The sequence below is a fragment of the Homarus americanus genome, unplaced genomic scaffold, assembly GCF_018991925.1.
Source record: "Homarus americanus isolate GMGI-L3 unplaced genomic scaffold, GMGI_Hamer_2.0 scaffold10370, whole genome shotgun sequence".
NCBI lineage: Eukaryota > Metazoa > Arthropoda > Malacostraca > Decapoda > Nephropidae > Homarus > Homarus americanus.
In genome coordinates, this window is record NW_024734803.1 from 257,218 (window position 1) to 277,143 (window position 19,926).

Genomic DNA, 19,926 nt, shown 5'->3' on the forward strand with positions numbered 1-19,926 from the left:
CGGAGACAACAGGAGTCACAGTGTTCATTCTGACATTCATCGGTCCCCTTAAAGATACTTTTTGGAGTTATGTTCCATCACCATTGTAGCATAAATAAGTCAACTACTCATATCCCTTCATATCCAGCGTCTAATCGTAGCTCATTAGGCCTATCCCATGCCAAATTCTAAAGCATAGGCCCAGTGAAAGCAAAGCCTAATTAGTAGTTAGATATTCATGCATAATATTAACCAATGGACACCACGCCATCTATCCCTCTAATATTTTACTAATTATCTTCTTAATTAGGGCTTTATTTTATACAAACGCCTCACTGCATTAATTAGATGGACATTCTACGTTTAGTTTATTCATACAACTGATCCTAGCATGGATTCGAACCCCCATTGTGGATTGGCTGTGTCCATAATGGGGGGTTCGAGTCTTGGATTGGGAGGCCCGAAAGATTCGCTTTTGTTTAACTCTTGAGTATGATGAGTTACCTCCAAGTGTATAATGAATTACCCTTGAGTACCATAACTTTATACTCTGAAACAAGAGTCCAAGTAAATTAGTAACTTAAGGGGAATATTCTAGAAGATAACTACTTTAATACCCTCAGATTACAGATTTAACCCCTTGAGTACAAACTTAACCCCCTTGAGTACAAACTTAACCCCTTGAGTACAAACTTAACCCCTTGAGTACAAACTTAGCCCCTTGAGTACAAACTTAACCCCTTGAGTACAGTGGTTTAACGTACCGTATCCTCTTTGCCACTGATCGATCTGTTAGTTGCTTGGGCAGTCGGTCACGTCTCACAGTTACACGCTCTACCAGGCATATACTGACTGACTCCAGAATGTATCAGAACCTGCTCCAGTGTTAGCCAAGTCTGGTCTTAAATGAGCTCACACTCCACCACTCATAACTCATATTCCAGAAAAATTAGCTCGAAAAGTTAGCATGAACAATTTTCTCTACTTGTGGCTTCTTTGACTGGAGTTTTTTTTACCTCGTAGTGGGGAGAGGTGATCCACTAGCTCTAGATATGAACACTTTGCATAGTGATGTCCCTTGAGGTATATTGGGAAGTTGTTTTAATTTCTTGGTTTGAAAGGTACCTTATATTTCAAGCCTGTTGGGAGTATAATAGTTTAACCCCTTGACCATAAAGATTTAACCCCTTGAGTACAATATTTTAACCCCTTTAGTACAGTGGCAGAACCCCTTGAGTACAGTGGCAAAACCCCTGAGTACAGTGGCAGAACCCCTTGAGTACAGTGGCAGAACCCCTTGTGTACAATGACTGGAACCCCTTGAGTACAATAACAACTGCTTGAGTACGATGACCAATTCCCTTAAGTATAATGACATCGTACTCAAGAATCTTTAAAAAATACCTTATCAGTCTTCAGTTATTCCTTCAAACCCAATATTTACGAATTTCAAGGTAAAATAAAACTTGCCATCACCACCAACCAACCATTTTAAATTAACAGGTCCACAGCATTGCATCCTGAGACACAAAATGGCTCTTGGACATAAAATAATTATACCTGTTTTATGATGCATGATTGAAGACGTTTCGTTTTTTGTTATATTTTCCATTGAAAGTTTTGTGGAATTTGGTTTTGTCGTTTAATTTATAGATATTTTTGTTCATTCGCTTATATATTTGTTTATTTTTGTTGTTTTTTTATTTTGTTTTCGTTTTTGTTTTACGCATGTATATAAGTGTTGTATTTTACTGAATATGTATCTATTTATTTATTTAAAGATCTGTCTGTCTGTCTGTCTATCTGTCTGCAGTACACAGGCCAGGGTTTAATGGCTTCGTTAAGTGTGTTCTGTTTATCGTGAAAATTTGTGTTTTGAAACCCTGTAAATATCTCACTACTGATAGTTTTAATTTTAACATGTATACAAGCATTGTTATAAATAATATTTTGACTTATTTTTATAGTATTACTTTTAAAGCAATTAAATTCTGCTCGGTATCTATATTTTTTTCATATTTGATATTTTATTCATTAGGTTTGTGGTCTGTTTACTTGAAATGTATTAGGCTTGTATCCTAGTTCATTATGGCTTGACATCTTTTATATTCAGTACATGTTTTTAATTTGGCCTTTTAAGGGTTATATTGGGTCAAAGGTCAAACAGTCTCAGAACGTATCTAGTATTTTGAGTTGTGTATTTTTTCTCCAGTGCAAGAATGGCATGATTATATTTAGAATTAGATATTGTATCATTGTTATAATATTTCTAATTTATACAGTTGCAGGTAAAATTAGCACTTCCCTTGCACAGCCTTATTAGTAATTTTGTCACTAAAATTTCTAGGAAGAACTTATTACAATTTTCAAGATTAATTTAGGTTAGAATTTAGACCCAGCTGAAACGGATATTGATGAATTTTAATACAGTAACCAACCCTCGAGTTTAATAAGATTTGACGAAGAAAATAACAAAATTAATAATAAGAAGATTGCACAAACCTTTATAATATTTATACTGTATATACTTGTCACACTTGCCAGATGCGTCTGGTGTCATTGTACAGGGGTACCTAGTGACAGCACTAGGATCCCGCTTCCTCTAACAAGGAATAAACAATTGAAATTGAAATTGAATTGATTGCACAAGGACAGTTAAGTTTCACCTAAATATGTTTAAATGGAATCCCTAACAAGAATTGTGTTGACAGGAACGATGACAAACGTATGGTAACTCCTGACGGTGGTGAAGGTGGAGTGGATTCAGGCGTAGTGACAGACGGAGGTTCCACATCTTCCTCAAATTCCTCGCATCAAGGGCGACAATCCCCAACTCACATTCCACATATGACAGCTGGCCACACACAGGTAAATATCACAGCTGGTTACATATATAGGTGAAGTTCACAGCTGGTCATGCACAGGTAAAGTTATCAGCTGGTTACATACAGGTAAACTTCACAGCTGGCATCCGTAGGTAATCTGCCCTGCTAGAAACGCTGGGAATACTGCACCCACTTTCCCTACAGGTGATTTATGATCGTAGATAGAGACAAAAATACTTATACTGTAATTTAAATAAAAATTTGTCTTATTATTTCTATTACAATACTTATTATCATCGAAAGAACATCTGTGGAAAAAAATTAACATAATCGAACAAATCTTTCTGGTGTTAGTCGTCTGCTTCACTATTAGCATTAAATTATACGATATTCACCCTCCCCCCTCCCCCCCCAAATAATGATAATAATAATTACGGATATCCAAGAAGCATGACGAATACAACAACTTTTCTTCTATGACATTTATAGAAATAATAGGTGGAAATCATCTGCAATACTGAGCAAGACAATTGCCTTAACTGCTTCTAAACCACTCATTTGATGCCAGTTAGTGTGCAGTTGATTCTATAAAGTGTTATCACGAGGCAGTTTCATTACCAACATTGCCATTATATTATGTTTAGAGTTTCCAGCCAGTAGAAATTTACTGTACTACCCAAGCACAGTGATACACCCCCTCCCCCGCCTCCAGAACTAAAGACTGGGAGAGTACCATTTACGTTTCTGTACCATATTACACCATGTTGTTGATGTTACATTGGGATTACATGAAGATTAGTCACCCTATTTGATTTTACCTGATGATAAAACACCTAATTGCTACCAGAGAGGGGTTAGGGTAGTGTAAGGGTGTTTAATCTGAAGGTGAAATAAACTAGGGTGTATTAATGAGCTTTTACTGATAACTTCTCCAAGCACATAATCTTAAGAGACAATGTGTGAATGTTTAAAGTCGTCTTCCTAATATTTAATCCTAGTAAAATAAATTAAATGTTTTAAGAAAGTATGTTTACCAAGCAGTTTATTACAATTGATATTAGTCTAGTGAGTTAAACCAGTGAAGCAGAGGAAGAGTTGGAGATTCATGTGTAAACACTGGAATTCCTCTCGGTAATCTAAGTACAGTTTACGTGTACTGTAGTAGCTAATGTCTGTTTAATTTTTGTATACTGTACCTATTTCATGGAGCAGATAGTGGTTTTTTATTACGGTATTATCATTTTCACCACTTATCAGCTTACTAGCCATTTAAGCAGTTGATCTATCCAGTGTTAGTACAGGAAGACTAGAGATCGGTAAACCTGTGATGTTTGGTTGTGTCACGCTGGATAACACCCATTTTTCACTGCAGGACTTGTATGCTCTGCCGGTAAAGCGCCCCCCGACACAGACTGGCTCCCAGCACTCAACCCCGACACATCAACCCACACAAAATAATCATGAAGAGGAGAAGACCGACCCACCGATAGAGGACACCCTTCCCCCTGGCTGGGAGAAACATGAAGGTGCGCTCTTCTTTTAATTTTAACTCGATGTTCTTTAACCCTTGACCGGCGGCTAAGGATTCCCTACTTCCCATCTCCCTGACGTGCCAACATGGAATGTAAAGAACATGAAACTTCCATTGATGATGGCTATTATTTCGACAGCTAACTTCTACTGATGGTGACCGCTGTTTATGAGTTAAAATCACTTTTTAAAACAATATTTAAATTTTCATTTCATGCTCTTAAAACTTTTACTTAATGCTGTTTTTAACTTCTCGCCAGAATACGGTGTTTTGTGGAGGTGGCTACCAGGTGTCTGTAGATCAAGAATAATACTGTAATTAATAACGTGGTGGATTCTTACAGTACAGTATTGAATGATAGGACTGTACAGGATAATTCTTGTATGTAAAAGTTAGGTCAAGCCAACATCTGACCTGGAATAAGTCACTTAAACATTACCCATGAATGTTGAACAGGTAACATTCTTTTAAGGAACATTACTGTATAACCAACTGTGGACCAAGAGAGCATTGTAACTATTTTTCTCTCCACATTCAACAGATAATGATGGACCATACTACTGGCACATCAAGAGTGGTACCATCACCCGCACCCCACCTGAACCCTCGGATGCGTTGACTTCTGCGCCACTGAGGGCAGAGAGGAGGAATAAGGATCCCGACCAGGTGGGTAGAAACATCTGAATAACACCTGGATACACGAATAAACTTTTAAGTATGTAGTCAGATAATTTAACCCCTTGCATACCAGGTTCCCTCTGAGCTGAATAAAATCGTCTGGCATTAACCCAGACCCCACGAGACATTAATACACATCCATGATTGTGGTCGTTGTTATAAAATGTTGTTTTGTTTCCTCAGACGAGTGGTAGTGTGGCAGGAACAGTGACCCGCAGCAACACCTCGTCTGCTCTGTCTGAACTCTCAGACTCTCGTCCAAGGACTGCTGCTGTGGATAATGCCTACAAGTGAGTCTAAAGTGGTTGATGTTTTGATTAGTCATAACGTTTACAGTCACTTAACTCACAGAAGTTTGGGAAATGGCTGTAAATTGATAATGATGATGATGATGATGATATAAGAATCCTTTAAATTTATAGCAGTAAAAAGTGGTTGTTTATTTGCAAAGTTACAATCAAGTACAGTAGTTGAGAGGAATCAATGTACAGTACTTGTACAGTATTGATGTCAATTTGCCTTCATGTTTTTCAAATCATTTCCAGTTTCTCCTTATTTTATTTGCTTCTGATATACAGTAATTTTATACAGTAAGCCCTCCCAATAGTGGATTAATTCATGTAAGCCTTGTTCATTATTGGGAGGGTTTTCATCCTCCATACCCGGACATGAAAATGCACATCTTGTATGGTAATGAATATTGTACAGTACAGTAAATTGATATAGTTTTCACATTTTAAGGTTATATGAGTTGTAACTTTGATAAGCACTGGGAAATCAAAATTAATATTGCATAAGTTTGTTAATCATATCTGTGCACATTGATAGTACTGTAGTAAGATGCATTCAACCTATGGTGAATATGTGGATATTTTTTTGTAAATTTAGTTATGTTAAATGGTAAAGTTAGTCTTTATTCTTGAGAAAATGTATATAAAAGTGATTTAAAACTTACATTCATAGCATAATTTTAAGGGTCATTAATTAACACTTATTACTTACTTTTTTTAAATTTTGAACACCAATCCTTAAACAACATGTAAAATACGGTAGTACCTTTCCATGAAATTGAAATCAAATCTATGGCCTGACATCAAGTGCCAATGCAAAAGGTAATAGGTCAGGCATTTTCAGAGTGAGTTATGTCTTTTTTCTGGAACTAAAGTGTTTGAGTATCATTTTAAAATAAAGTATTGAGTCCCTTTACCACCTGTGTATGGGATCCCTTCTGTGTTGAATGAAATTGTCTGGCGATGACCAAATAAAATATTAAAAGTGTAGTTCTTGTAGTGAAGTGATAATACACGATGCATAATGTGTTTTTTTTATTCTTACAGGCGACGCAGTTACCCAGCTCGTAGCGACATAACAGAAGGCAGTGGTGGACGTCCTATCCGATTTGCTGTGCGTTCCCTCGGTTGGGTAGAAATTGCCGAAGAAGACCTCACACCTGAACGATCTTCCAAGGCCGTCAACCGATGCATAGTTGACCTTTCTGTTGGAAGGCGCGACGTTTTGGACGTGGTCGGATGTTGGGGAGACGTGAGTTTTGTGTTCTGTGTTTCCTTGTTTTTGACAGTTGCTTCATTGATTTGGTTTGCGATTTTAAGTATTACTCTGAGGAAAAGCTTCGGATATGTGACGGGAAAATTGACTGAAGTTGTATTTTTCTTTTACCAGGGGAAAGACTTGTTTATGGATCTGGATGAAGGCTCCCTAAAACTTGTTGATCCAGAGAATTTGACAGTACTAAACACACAGCCCATCCACACCATCCGCGTTTGGGGTGTTGGGCGTGACAACGGCAGGTGAGGGATAATAATCTATATTTGTGTTTGTTTATTTATGATCAGAGCAAATTTTCCAGATTAATGGAACTTTAATTGTTTAATATTAATGAAGCAATTTAGATTCATGACAACTGTTTATCATTTATGGCGTCTATTTAGCAGATGATTCCTACAATTTGTGTGTAGTTAGGCAAAATCCCCCCAAAAAGGTACATTTGTAAATTGTAAATGTTATTATTATTTACAACATATTTACAAGGAGATTCAGATAAACCACAGTTGAAGGAGATTTATGTAATACATTAAATATTTTCAAGTGATATATTTACAGGTAAAACATAACATAATATTTGGAGTTAGTTTCAAGCCAATGATCTGAAAACCTTATAACTTGTGTGAGTTCCAGGAAAGACAAAAATATAGGTAATGATGAGAACACAAGACACACAGAGAAGGAGTTCATCCCACATGTCACCCTGGAGTAGTTTTGTTGGGTTAAAGTAGGAAAATTCTGAAGGATGGTGCTCAGTAATTTTCTTTGAGTTATTATGGCTTTTGATATATATTGGATATGTAACGTTATGTACAGTATATAATTCCCAAGGTTTAGAGGACATTTCAGACTGTCGTTGTAGTACAGTAGTTATGGTACATCATAACTATTAAGACACAGCTAAAGGTGGATGTTTATGTGTGTGTATGTGTGTCCCTACCTGTCAGCCCACACACGACACGGCCACGGGAGGGAGACACGTGTACACTATACAGATGATCCTAACGGTGTCTTAGTAGAAGTTGTGATGTTTAGAGTTTATGATGAAACTCTCCTGACTTATAGTATATTTTTTCTTCCTCTTGATTGCTGCGTGGCGAACTGTCTGACAGGGAGAGGTAATGCCCCTTCATCTCACTTGACCAAGCATGGTTTCCACCCACGCATGATTCTCATTGACACTTGCCTTGATGAGGAGATCTTTTAAGAATAATTACTATTCGTTAACTGGGATTCTCAAGTGTCCAGTCTCTTGTGTATATATTTATATTATTTTTTTCTCCATGAATGTTCCACCTGCTTAATACAGATTATTTTTTCATGTGCACAGAATGACTTTGCATATGATGAAATGCACTGATTCATAACATAGTTTTTAATGAAGTTTTTAACATTATTTGTGTTGCACGAAAGTGATGCATTGTTAAGGAACTAGAGAAGCCAGAAATAATGAGAACCTTGAGCTGTATTACTGTGAATGCTGTGTTGCCAAGCTTAATCTGGCCACACTTATAACCCCAGCTTTACTGTAGACCAAAACTTGGGCTCATGACCCCTTCTCTCAACACTACCTGACTCCCACAGTTTTGCTTTACAGTATAAGAGTTACAATGGTTCTACTACATTGTGATTATTATTACTCAATATTTTGCTCACTGCTAATGCTCATTTGGTAGTCATTTACAAGACCTTTATGTAGTTGTAGATTGTGGAATATTGCTAACTTGAGAGATGTGAATTATATGGCAGACATGAATATATTTGATATAGTATACTGTACATTTAAGCTATCAAGACAAGTACCCCTGTGATAGATGTTGTAGTGGTGTCTGTATACAGGTGTGTTGATTTATGTTCTGCGTAGATATATATCGTCCAAAAAAGTGGCGCAAAATGAATGTTGTCAAAATTACAATTTTCTTGCAGGGACTTTGCATATGTAGCCCGTGATCGTGTGTCGAGGAAGCATATGTGTCATGTGTTTCGTTGTGACACCCCTGCTCGCACCATTGCTAACACACTGCGGGACATATGCAAGAAGATTATGATCGAACGCTCTCTTCAGCAGAATATGAACAAATCCCTTGACTCAAGTGAGTACAGAGAAGCACTACACAGTCAGTAAAGTTTCCATCTACTGGCATCATATTTTATAATTTTCTGTTTATAAATAATTTTCCTTTGCAGGTTAATCTCTTTCATATAGTTTTTATCTTGTCTTACCAACACACTTGACTCCATATTGTCACCTGGTCATACAGATTCATCAGGCGGAGGCAGTGCTAGCAGACTTACTCGACCAACTAACCTTCCCACCGAACATCGCAGACTTCATCGTCACTCACAGATCATTCCACGTAAGTAATAGTTATGAAGTGGGTATTATACGCCGTAAAATTTGTAAGATCAAAATACTGTACAGTTTAGTGTTTTAGTTTATTTTCTTTATCCAGGACGCTGGGGTTTACTTTAAGGCATTGTTATTTCCTAAACTTTTAATATGTTATAATTTTCAGCTCAATCATTCCCAACACCAATGGAGGAGCCAAAGAAAGTGATGCGGGTGCAGTATGTGGGCGTCCTGCAGGTGGAGAGACCTTCTGGAATGGACGTACTTAACAGTGCAATTGACAGAGTGGTAGAGTCCAACCCAAGGCCCTGGAGGAACGTGTCTGTGGCTGTTGCTCCCTCCACCGTCACCATCACAAACACAGTGAGTTGAGAAGAAATGATAAAAGAAATGTGAATAACTGATTAAATTAAACATAAAAATATCCCTTGTTATTGAAGATATTTATCACATTTTCTATTTATTTTAAAGATATAGCTAATTGTCTATTGTTATTTATGAGAATAACTTGAGAGGAATGAAAATTAATATATTTTTTTTAATTTCTGAGAGATCTGTGTACTGTAGTGGGTGATCATTATGAGTGTGAGTGAAGCTTTCATCTTGACTCACATTGGTTCACTTAACATGTACTGTACTAACATCAAGTGAATTTGATTTATTGTCTCTCATGTATTTAAATTTAAAGTTGGTAGGTTAGATAAATAAACATGGTCATTTTTATTGGATTTTACTCCTATTCACAGAGGCACAGGTGTTGTCTAGTTAAAAGTAAAAATACCAGAGTGCCTTATAATGACAATAGGGACCATTCAGTGTACAAAAAGTGAAGGTAGAAATAGATTTTAATTAGCTGACCTCACTAACCTACCTGATATGTCAGATGAAAGAGCGAGAGGTTAAACTTGTCATCTCATTATATCCCGTCTCGACAGGATGATGGTAAACAAATAGCAGAATGCAGAGTCCGATTCCTGTCCTTCTTGGGCATTGGTCAGGACGTGAAGCATTGTGCCTTCATCATGCACACGGCCCAGGACCAATTTATTGCGTATGTGTTCCACTGCGAGCCATCCACCGGCGCCCTCTGTAAGACCATTGAAGCGGCTTGTAAGGTTAGTCCCGAGGTATTATTACACACATTTGTTGGTGTTATACCCTTATGTAGTGGTCCCCCTCTTAGCTGAATAAAGTAGTCTGATTTTAGCAAAATAAAATATTAAAAGTAGCGTCCCTGTAGTGAAGATGTAAAGAGAATACAGTAAACTCTTGTTATTTGCAAGGGATGGGTTCCAAGGAATGGCGTGAATAGGCAAAAACGCGAATGGCAACTTATACAACCTTAGTGCACTACTGTATACCTATACCAAACAACTAACCAGCCGTGGCAGCACTCATTCCCTCTTGTAAAATAAATAATGATAAAACTTTCTTTGTCACTTCACTCCACTAGCATCACTAGCACTGACACTAGGTAGTCTTTCAAGGGCCATTTCACACAGAAACACTAAAATTTTGAGAATATAACACGAGATGCTGCTTGGGGTGACTCGTTGTGCTGAGGGGAAAGGCTTGCAAGCTAGTCACCATAGCCACCATCTGCTTAACGCGAATCATCGAAATCACGAATCACAAACCTGCGAATGGCAAGGGTCTACTGTACCTTTAATTTGTTCTTGGTTAAATAATTAACAATTTTCATAGCATAACTTAAACTGCAAGAGATAGAAAGCAGTTAATAGTGTAGTTAAGCATGTTCTATGTTTGTTTTAGTAATTAACTGTAATGTAAAGTCTCTGTAGCCTCACCCTCAGGAGAAGTGCATTTTGCCAAGTGATAAGGAAAGATCAGTTGTCAAAATTTTATACCCAAACAGGAGCAAATATCCAAATCATAAGATGTTTTTACATTTTAATGTGAATATGAGGCATTTGTTCATGTATGTGATCTGTAATGCTAGCCAACTGAAATCACACGAGTTCTGATATGATTTGGACAGTTCTGATATACCTCACATAAGGGGTGTTTTGTCTGGAGGAGGCAGTTGTTTAGCTCTTGGTGCCTGAATTTGAATGGTGTTAATGAGACTTTAGAGGCAGGTAAGCATGGTAATAAATACTGAACCTCAGACATTGATTTAGATATTTACATTTAGTTGGTGTTGTTTTAAAGTAACATATTCTTACTAGATAAATCATTGTAATATTAACTCTTAAATGGTGGCCATCATCAGTGGATGTTAGCTGTAGGGATGGTGGCCATCATCAGTGGAAGTTAGCTGTAGGGATGGTGGCCATCATCAGTGGAAATTAGCTGTAGGGATGGTGGCCTTTATCAATGGAAGTTAGCTGTAGGGATGGTGGCCATCATCAGTGGAAATTAGCTGTAGGGATGGTGGCCATCATCAGTGGAAGCTAGCTGTAGGGATGGTGGCCTTTATCAATGGAAGTTAGCTGTAGGGATGGTGGCCGTCATCAGTGGATGTTAGCTGTAGGGATGGTGGCCTTTATCAATGGAAGTTAGCTGTAGGGATGGTGGCCATCATCAGTGGATGTTAGCTGTAGGGACAATGGCCATCATCAGTGGAAGTTAGCTGTAGGGACAATGGCCATCATCAGTGGAAATTAGCTGCAGGGATGGCAGCCATTAGCTGTAGGGGACAATAGCCATCTTCAGTGGAAGTAAGTTGTAGGGATGGCAGCCATTAGCTGTAGGTGACAGTAGCTGTCATCAGTGGAAGTTAGTTGTAGGGATGGTAGCCATTAGCTGTAGGGACAATAGTGGATGTTTCATGTTCATAGTGTTCCATTTAAGGGTTAAAATGTCTTTGGTTACAGAGATCATTAGAATATTAAATTTAACTCTACTTAACAGCTGAGATACCAGAAGTGTTTGGACGCGCACCCAGGTGTAAGTCGTGGACGAGGAGCAGGTACTCCCCGAAGCATTTCAGCCACTTTGCGCTCTGTGTTCGGATCCATCACAGGACGAAAGGCTCGGTCAGCTGAATCCTGAGATGAGGACTCACCTCTGCAGGTAACAACAAGACTGTGTGATGTTTGTATACAGCACCATGGTAGTATTGGGTTGAAGTTAATGTACTTCACTTAAAAGGGTGATATGCATACAGTAAAGAATTAGTCACATAATGGTGGCCTAGTATAGCACTGTACATATAGACTTGACTTACTGTATTTTAGTTTTTCTTCCATCTAAATTTAGTTTATTTGATAGAAGCACCGTGCTATTGTAGCTTTTGCTTGCCCTTTTATTTTGTTAAGTAGACATTATTCTTATAAATACTTTCCTATTGTCTGTCAGTTCAGCTCTTGGTAGTAACATTATGAAAAAAGTTGTTGTACTTATAGCCACTGTGTAAACTATGTAAACTGAAACTAAAATATCTTTGTATAAACATTTCTGAATTTATATGATATGTAAAAGTTAACTGATGTAGTCATGTCTTGCCGCTGAGGATGGATAACAAGAACAAGAGAGAAACAGTTTATTTTGATCCGGATGAAACAGAAAACTCGGACGAAGCAAGAAAATGATGTGTTGTAGTTTGGATTTGACAAAGGAGATTCGTGCTGAGATATAAACCGTCCCCTTCACACAAGAAACAGTAGTGCTCGCATAAACAGCAGCTACCTAGGATGAGAAGGAAATAATTTGCTTAAAGGATGTAGTACAGTTATAAAGATTACATACTATGCTTAAAACTCTGATCTTGGCCAAAAGTATAAAATATCTGTCGGATAGAGGTACTAGATAGAGACAATTTGCATCCTGTGAGGGAAATGTGATGTTACAATAATAGATTCAGGTGAAAGCAATAAAGGGATGATGAAGTAGACGTAACAAAAAGACAATATGGAGTTCTGTTGCCATTGTTTACCTGCTGAGATAGGAGGAAGGAGGAATTACAGGTTATGTTGTCTTGGGTTATTAGCTCCAGGGTGTAATGTAATATGATTTTGATTGTCAAGTTTGACTAAGTCGAGAGATCAAAGAGGATCCCCAAATTTAATCCGAACATTTACTTTGATGACTGATAATGGAAGACTATAGTAAAGACATTAATCATTACCAGTGGATTGGAGATTATGAGCTTTGAAAAGATTGTTAAAAGGATTGAAGATGGACGATTAAAACTGAGTAGATATTTAAAAGGATTGGAGATGGATAATTTGATCTCTGAGACGTTATTTAAAAGGATTGGAAGTGGATGATTAGAGCTCTGAGAAGATAATTAAAATGAAAAGGACAGTATTGCTGAGTAGATTAGTCAAGAACTTGATTGAAGAATGCAAATGGATAAGAATTTAGCTGGAAGTCCCAAGAAAAGGCCAGATTTAAAAAGACCGGGAAAACGATAACAAAATGAACGCACGATAGGGATGAAACGTGTAGTAATTTATGAAGAGGACAACTTTATGAGTAAGAGGAATGATTATTATTTGTGGATGATACACTCAAACACAAGATGGCATAAGAGATGTCTATGAATCCTAAGCTATACATCATTGTTGTAGAATTGTACTTGTGTCTGTATCCAAAGTGTAAATTTAATGCACACACCATGTAACTGAAATGTAGACAGACAGGTTTAACTCTATATCAAACTTCATCGTATATTTTGTATTATGAAATATCTGAATTACTGTAATAGGTAATGGCTTTGTACTGTATGTAGAGATGCTTTGAGGTAGGCTTTACTGTCAATGATTCACCGATATATATAGAGAGTTGTGCATTGTACTTAATCACGTGAGAGTTGTAAGATGATAATATATATATATGTGTACTGTATCACATGTCTGGTTGTGTTTTGTTACCAGTGTTTAAGCATGTTGTCTTGAACTTCTTGAGCTATTCTTTATAACTGAGGTAGTTGTCTGGTCTAGTATATCCTGTTTCAACCTGAGGTGGAAACAGGAATGGACTGATATAATTCTCTCTTTTTCTCTCTCATTCTCTTATGCTGTTGTGTTGGTTTTATATTTTTATTGACTCGAAATTATCTTAAAATTGTGATTTCTCTTTTGTTGTAAGTTTGAGTTATAAAACAGTGTTCTAAATGTTGCATCTAATGATATGACTCATTTCTCATGCTATAGTTAAATTTATACTAATAATAATAACTTTCCGATAAGTATGAACTACCGAAGTCTCACTAATCCATTTTTACACGAAGCAAACAAATGTACAGCCGTCTCCACTTATACCTGGTTCAATGGCATCTCTGTGTTTGTTCACATCGTATTAAAACTCTCAGAATGGCCCTAAGGAACCTCACAATAGTAGCCAGACTAACGATGCCAGATAAACATTCCACAGTTCTGCCACGTCTTACAAAAATTGTGATGGCTAATATACCAGGTGCAAGTGCAGCCGACTGTACTTCAACATACACTACAAGGGACCACACACACACACACACACACACACACACACACACACACACACACACACACACACACACACACACACACACACACACACACACACACTCTCTCTCACACACACACTCTCTCACACACACTCACACTCTCACACACACTCACACTCTCTCTCTCTCTCTCTCTCTTTCTCAAATGCATTCTCAAAGTGTACATGTATGTGAGCTTTCAGAGTCACCCCACACAAAACTCTTCTCTTATTCCCTTTCCTCCTCCACCATCATCACCCCCCCCCCTCCACTACACCCACAAATTACCTCTTTCTCTCTCTCTCTCCTATCTCTACCCCATTCTTTTTTCTTCTATATTCCTCTATTTTTTCCTTTCTTACTCTTTATTTCCCTTGTCTTAATCTCCCTTATCCCTCCTCCCATTGCATTACAAATAGTCAATCCTCGGTAAACCAGACTCTAATATATTGGAATTTGCTCTTTGGACTCTTAGGTGCTCTGGGTCGCTCTTCTATTCACCAGAAAAAATAAATAAATGGTCTGGAAAATCTAGCATCGGTCCAGACGGTTTGTGTGTTCATACATGCGGTTCAACGTCTGTGCGTGGGTGTTGTGTAGCATGTGTCTCACTGTCTCAGACTTTTGCATTTTCCTGACGGGTCTGCCCCAACTAGTCTGATTTATCGAGGTTCTATGTACATCCTTTTCTCAAGTATCCTATTGATGTCCTTCTCTTCTTCTTTATTACCATTCCATCCCCTTTTCCCTCAGCATTTCCCTGTATTAATAGGCTTTAAGCACTCATATATGAATCATATTAGTGTTCTTGTGTCTGTACGTACATAATTATCTTCCCACCGATATCACAGACAACATTACTGGGAGTGTTCTATTTTTTTTCCTATGGTATAATATTTGATTCATTATATTGCATACTTGGCCTAGACAAATAAACAATATACTGTACTTGTTGTATGAATTACTTCACTTACAGCTTGTAATCACTAACCCATTACTAACACTAACTAACCTCTCAGGACTTCTGGGTCCAACCTGCAGAGCGTGAGGTCATTCCGCACCGCCACCTGACCAGTCCTGGAGGAGGCACCCCTTCTCCTACTATGTCAGGATGTCCCTTTTCCTCACGACAGGTGCAGGCGCTGGTCTCTCCCACGTGTGAATCTCCCCATTCATATAGTCTCCATCGCTCCCCAACCACTCCAGCCCTCATGATGCAATCCCCTCCCACACCTGCCACACCCATGTCCCCTATGGATGCCCTCCGTCGCCTCCAGCTCCCCCCAGATTTATCCCCTTCACGGGAAGAGGAAATCGACTTAGAGGACGGAGGAGTTGATTTAGAGGAAGGAATTCCTCAAGAGGCTGATTTAGATGATGATGAGGAAGATGACAGCTTAGACAAGTTGGGAGGTACGCTGCGCAATGAATGAGGCCGGCAACTTTCTCCTTCAGGATTGAAGTGCCATTTAGTCTACTTGGTAAACAGCCTAATATTTTACCTGGCAGCTGTGAGGGTATGCATGGAGAGTTGGCATTATCCATTTCAGATGATATGAAAGGAAATGGCAGTTTTTACACTCACTTCTCTCTGCCTTGTTAATAACCAAGTTAAGTTGGTCTGGAGAATGGTCAAGACTACATTTTCTCTAAGATCTCTATTTAAGTGTCCCTCCATACAGCCACGTGCCGAGTAGATACAGTATGCCACCTATATTCCCACTTTCAATGAACCCATATGTCTAATCCCTGCGCTGGTACTTCCATCATCCTTCTGACCTCTTGAGTTCCTGTTTAATCACCCTCCACTAACCTGCAGAGTGACATCTAATGTGTCATAAGTGATATATAATAGATGTGTCTGGAAAGAGATAGATACTGTACACAAGTAGAACATGGAGATAGTGTAGAGTCCATTACAAGGGGTATTGCTCCAAGCCCAAGTAATGTGAGTGTGTGGTTTGGTGTATGCGTGTGATTTAGTGTACGCACGCTCAGCAGGACCCAGAATGGCTGGTTGTGTGTAAACTAACTTGTGTCACAAATCTTCTGCACGTACTCACTAACGCTGAGTTTGTAAATGTAAGAATATCATAAGAACATACTCCTATGCTCTCGTTTTGGCATGTCAACTTTAATAGCAACCTCTAAGTGGGCATAACACAAGAATTCATGGGGAATTCTTACTTTATGACTGCAGCCTAAAGCTTCACGGTGTTCCGGGGAAGAGATCATCAGCAGGGGATCAAGTTGTGCCTCTGCTTGCATAGAAGTTTTGCTAACCACTAACACATTGATGTACATTTGTGAATGTTTCATGTGGCCTAGTGCAACTGTGTCTTTTTCTCTGCTTTAACACTTCCTGTCATGGGAAAAAGCCATATGTAATAGGTTGACTTAATCATTTTAGGTCAAAGCATCTGTCAAACATATTAATTTTAGCTCTTTGGCAGTATTGTCAATAATGATTTTATATTGTCAATATATCTATTTAACAAAACTTTGTGTACAAGCTGGAAAGTGCTGAAAATGATTGTGTTTGTTCTTTGGCTGAAATCCAAATTGGTAAGTCAGTGTATACAATATAGTGACCATAACAATTTGCTGAATATGTTTTGCAAACCTAGACATCTTTTAATCTCACTGTCGGCAGTGTTCTTATTTTTTATTATTATTTTACTCTTAACTGCGGATCAAGGTTTTCATCCCAGATTCTCTCGGCTTCGTTCTAACACTAACCGTAACTCTTCAGCTGAACTCCTGTAGGCTACTTCTAATCTTGTTGACTGTGAGTGAATGTTCTCTTGTTACTGCATATAGCCAAGTAACTAGTCGTTAACATATTGTACTTATGAGTGGAGCTTGACTGGAGAAACTTTAAATATTTAGGGATTAATATCAGTGAGCACAAGGATCATAGACGGCTTGTAATATCTAAGAGAGACTGCATGGGTACATGAGAACGGCCGTAAGTAAATAACGTTGTAGAAAATAGACGGCACGGACATGGGGACGTTGTAAATCTTCCCCGTCTGAAGTTTCCTTTGCTTGTAGCTCCCATCTGTAGTATATACAATAATAACTATATTTCCTTGTGCCCATTGTGAACAACACGTACATACAAAAGCTCGGGTGTTAAAAAAAAAAAGCAGTGTATTGATAGCGATTTACTTTGGTCAATTCACCTGAGCCTCCTCGAACTGACCCACATTAAAAGCCGTATGATCCATCAGGGTTGGATTCCCCGTAAGTGCAGCTACAGGAAGCGTCTCAACGGATCATCTCAGTGACCTAGTATGTTGCCCGTCATCTGTTGTTTGTTTTCGTTGGTCATTTTTAATACTATAGAACACTTAACACAGAGGGTAGAGAAGCAGTGCGATGATGTGGTGTGTTGAGACGACTTCTACCAAGGAGTGAGAGGATGGGTCACGGCAGGAGTACAGTAGTCCACACATGTAGCCACGCCAGCAACTATGACCTATTTATCAATATTTCCAGTCATTGGTTTTGTCATACTCTTTGATTTATAGTGACAAAAGTGACTTGTACTGTATATTGAAAGCAAAATTGTTAACATTGATTATTTTAAAAACATTATTTATGACTTAAGTAAATTTCCTAGTTTATTATTTAATTTTTTATGACAGTAAATGAAGAAATATTTCCCTTTTTTTTATTATCATAATGGGATATTGATAGTGATAAGTAGATTAGGTAAAAATAGAAATAAATGTGTTCATCCATTGTGAATCTCATGAAGGATTGTTGTTGCTGGTTATGTTACAAAACAGTTACCATAGTCACACCAGCAGCATCACCCATTATTGTGACTTAATCTCATAGGTTTATAATGGGGCAGTTATAACTTTTATCGGAAACAAAAACAAAAAATATATATATATAAACTTTGCAGAACCTAGTAGAGATTTTTATTTTATTTTTAAGTCTTTTTAACAGAATTGTATAAAGTAAGGATATATATATATATAGTCACAGTTTTGCTTCTTTGATAGTAGAGAGGTTCCTGCATAGGTTTACAAAATGCCATACTTCTAAAAACATTCCACTGATGTAGTTGTTATGTTGAGGGAGTGTTGTTACAGTGACATACATCTGATGATAGAGTGTTAAGGCTGTTTGTAATTTTGTTTATTATTGATCATAATCCAGTCAGTGTAATGGGCCAGGGAAACAACTATACAGTTTCGTGGTAATTAAAACTTTTTGCATTATTTCATTAAACTTCATTTGAAATGCCTCTTGAGATGTAATACTTGATGGGTGAATTTTTGTGTATTTTTGTATTTAAGTTACACATACATGTACGTACAACTCTTCTGGCAAGTCATGTATTTAAGTGCCTGTCTATTTGCATTGCAGGCGCTTACACAATCTTTATCAATGTTGATACCCAGGTGTGAGCAAAATACATTATTACATAGGATAATATGTGTTTTTATTTCTCCTACCTTCGACATAATATAGTACAGTACGGGGTTCCTTCTGTACTCTTACCCTGAACCATGAACCCGAGATTCACACTATTGAATCCAAAGCATTTATGGACAGACTATTGTATCTTTCTACTGTTTTGGATTCAGGCACCCAAAACCAGAGTTATAAAAAATGCTGGACTTTGTTACTTAGGTAAAAAGTATTGATACATTGGCATAATGTTACTCAAGTAGAAGTAAAAGTATCCAATTGTCAATGTACTCTTAAGTAGAAGTAAAAAAGTGTCTCATTCTTAAGGTACTTGAGTACTGGAAGTAAAAAGTAACAAAAAAATTATTATTTGTCTCATATTGAAATAAATCCACAGTAAATTATAAAAAAAAATAAGTTGTCTAAAGATAAAAATAAAAGACATAGCATTTCACATGTTTCTTTGCTAATCTTTCTATTAAGACTAATTAATAACTGATTCTCAAAACTATGGCTGTCCAATCAGGATCTTTTAGGACTAAATATAAGCCCAGCATGACCTACCCAAAGAGAATACTGTACGTTCAGCCACTCTTCTCCCTACAATTCATCGCAGGGATGGTGACTGGGCTGAAAATATATCCATCCAACACTATGATTACCTTCTTCCTTATCCACACAAGTAATGTCGACGTGGACTTATGGTCCGCAGATATGTTGTCTCTGCTCGCATTAGGTAAGGATAAAGACCTATCTGGTAAGTAGCTGAGGTGGTGGGGGGGGGATGACCCACACGTCTCTTTCTGTAAACTCTGTTACTGTCCCAATGCTAAAACCCTTCAACATTACTGTATTACCTTGACTGTCCCATTGTCAGAGACCTCCTACCACAAGGAGAGCCACTAACTACAATATGTCACCACCTACTTATTCGTAATAATTGATAAGCCTGTCTCTGTCCCAGTCATTGCTTAAACCCAGAGTGATAGGTCCTGTTCATGGATTAGTAAGCCTAGTTTTGTTTGGTTTATGGACTGTCACTACTGTAAGAAACCTGGCCATTTTATTGCATGTTCTCCAAAGTTGGTAGGAAAAGAAAAATCCAGATAAGACCATGAACCTGTTACATTTGTATCTACTT

General features: G+C 37.8%; 1 protein-coding gene across 2 annotated transcripts in view; it reads left to right on the forward strand.

The window, feature by feature from the left end:
• The window catches only part of LOC121870515 (protein Fe65 homolog), an 81,072-nt gene extending 62,265 nt beyond the window's left edge, over positions 1 to 18,807 (forward strand). The window contains exons 3-15 of one of the 2 annotated variants that reach the window (XM_042372354.1): positions 2,691 to 2,847; positions 4,177 to 4,330; positions 4,877 to 5,001; positions 5,197 to 5,303; positions 6,351 to 6,555; positions 6,694 to 6,821; positions 7,662 to 7,694; positions 8,503 to 8,669; positions 8,838 to 8,933; positions 9,093 to 9,289; positions 9,862 to 10,041; positions 11,801 to 11,962; positions 15,377 to 18,807. In XM_042372354.1, the coding sequence (XP_042228288.1) occupies positions 2,691 to 2,847; positions 4,177 to 4,330; positions 4,877 to 5,001; positions 5,197 to 5,303; positions 6,351 to 6,555; positions 6,694 to 6,821; positions 7,662 to 7,694; positions 8,503 to 8,669; positions 8,838 to 8,933; positions 9,093 to 9,289; positions 9,862 to 10,041; positions 11,801 to 11,941 (1,690 nt within the window). In that variant the 3' untranslated portion in view covers positions 11,942 to 11,962; positions 15,377 to 18,807. Of the gene's footprint in view, positions 1 to 2,690; positions 2,848 to 4,176; positions 4,331 to 4,876; positions 5,002 to 5,196; positions 5,304 to 6,350; positions 6,556 to 6,693; positions 6,822 to 7,661; positions 7,695 to 8,502; positions 8,670 to 8,837; positions 8,934 to 9,092; positions 9,290 to 9,861; positions 10,054 to 11,800; positions 11,963 to 15,376 lie in introns of both variants that reach the window. The other variant, XM_042372355.1, reaches the window with a different exon arrangement.
• The last annotated feature ends 1,119 nt before the right edge of the window (positions 18,808 to 19,926 follow it).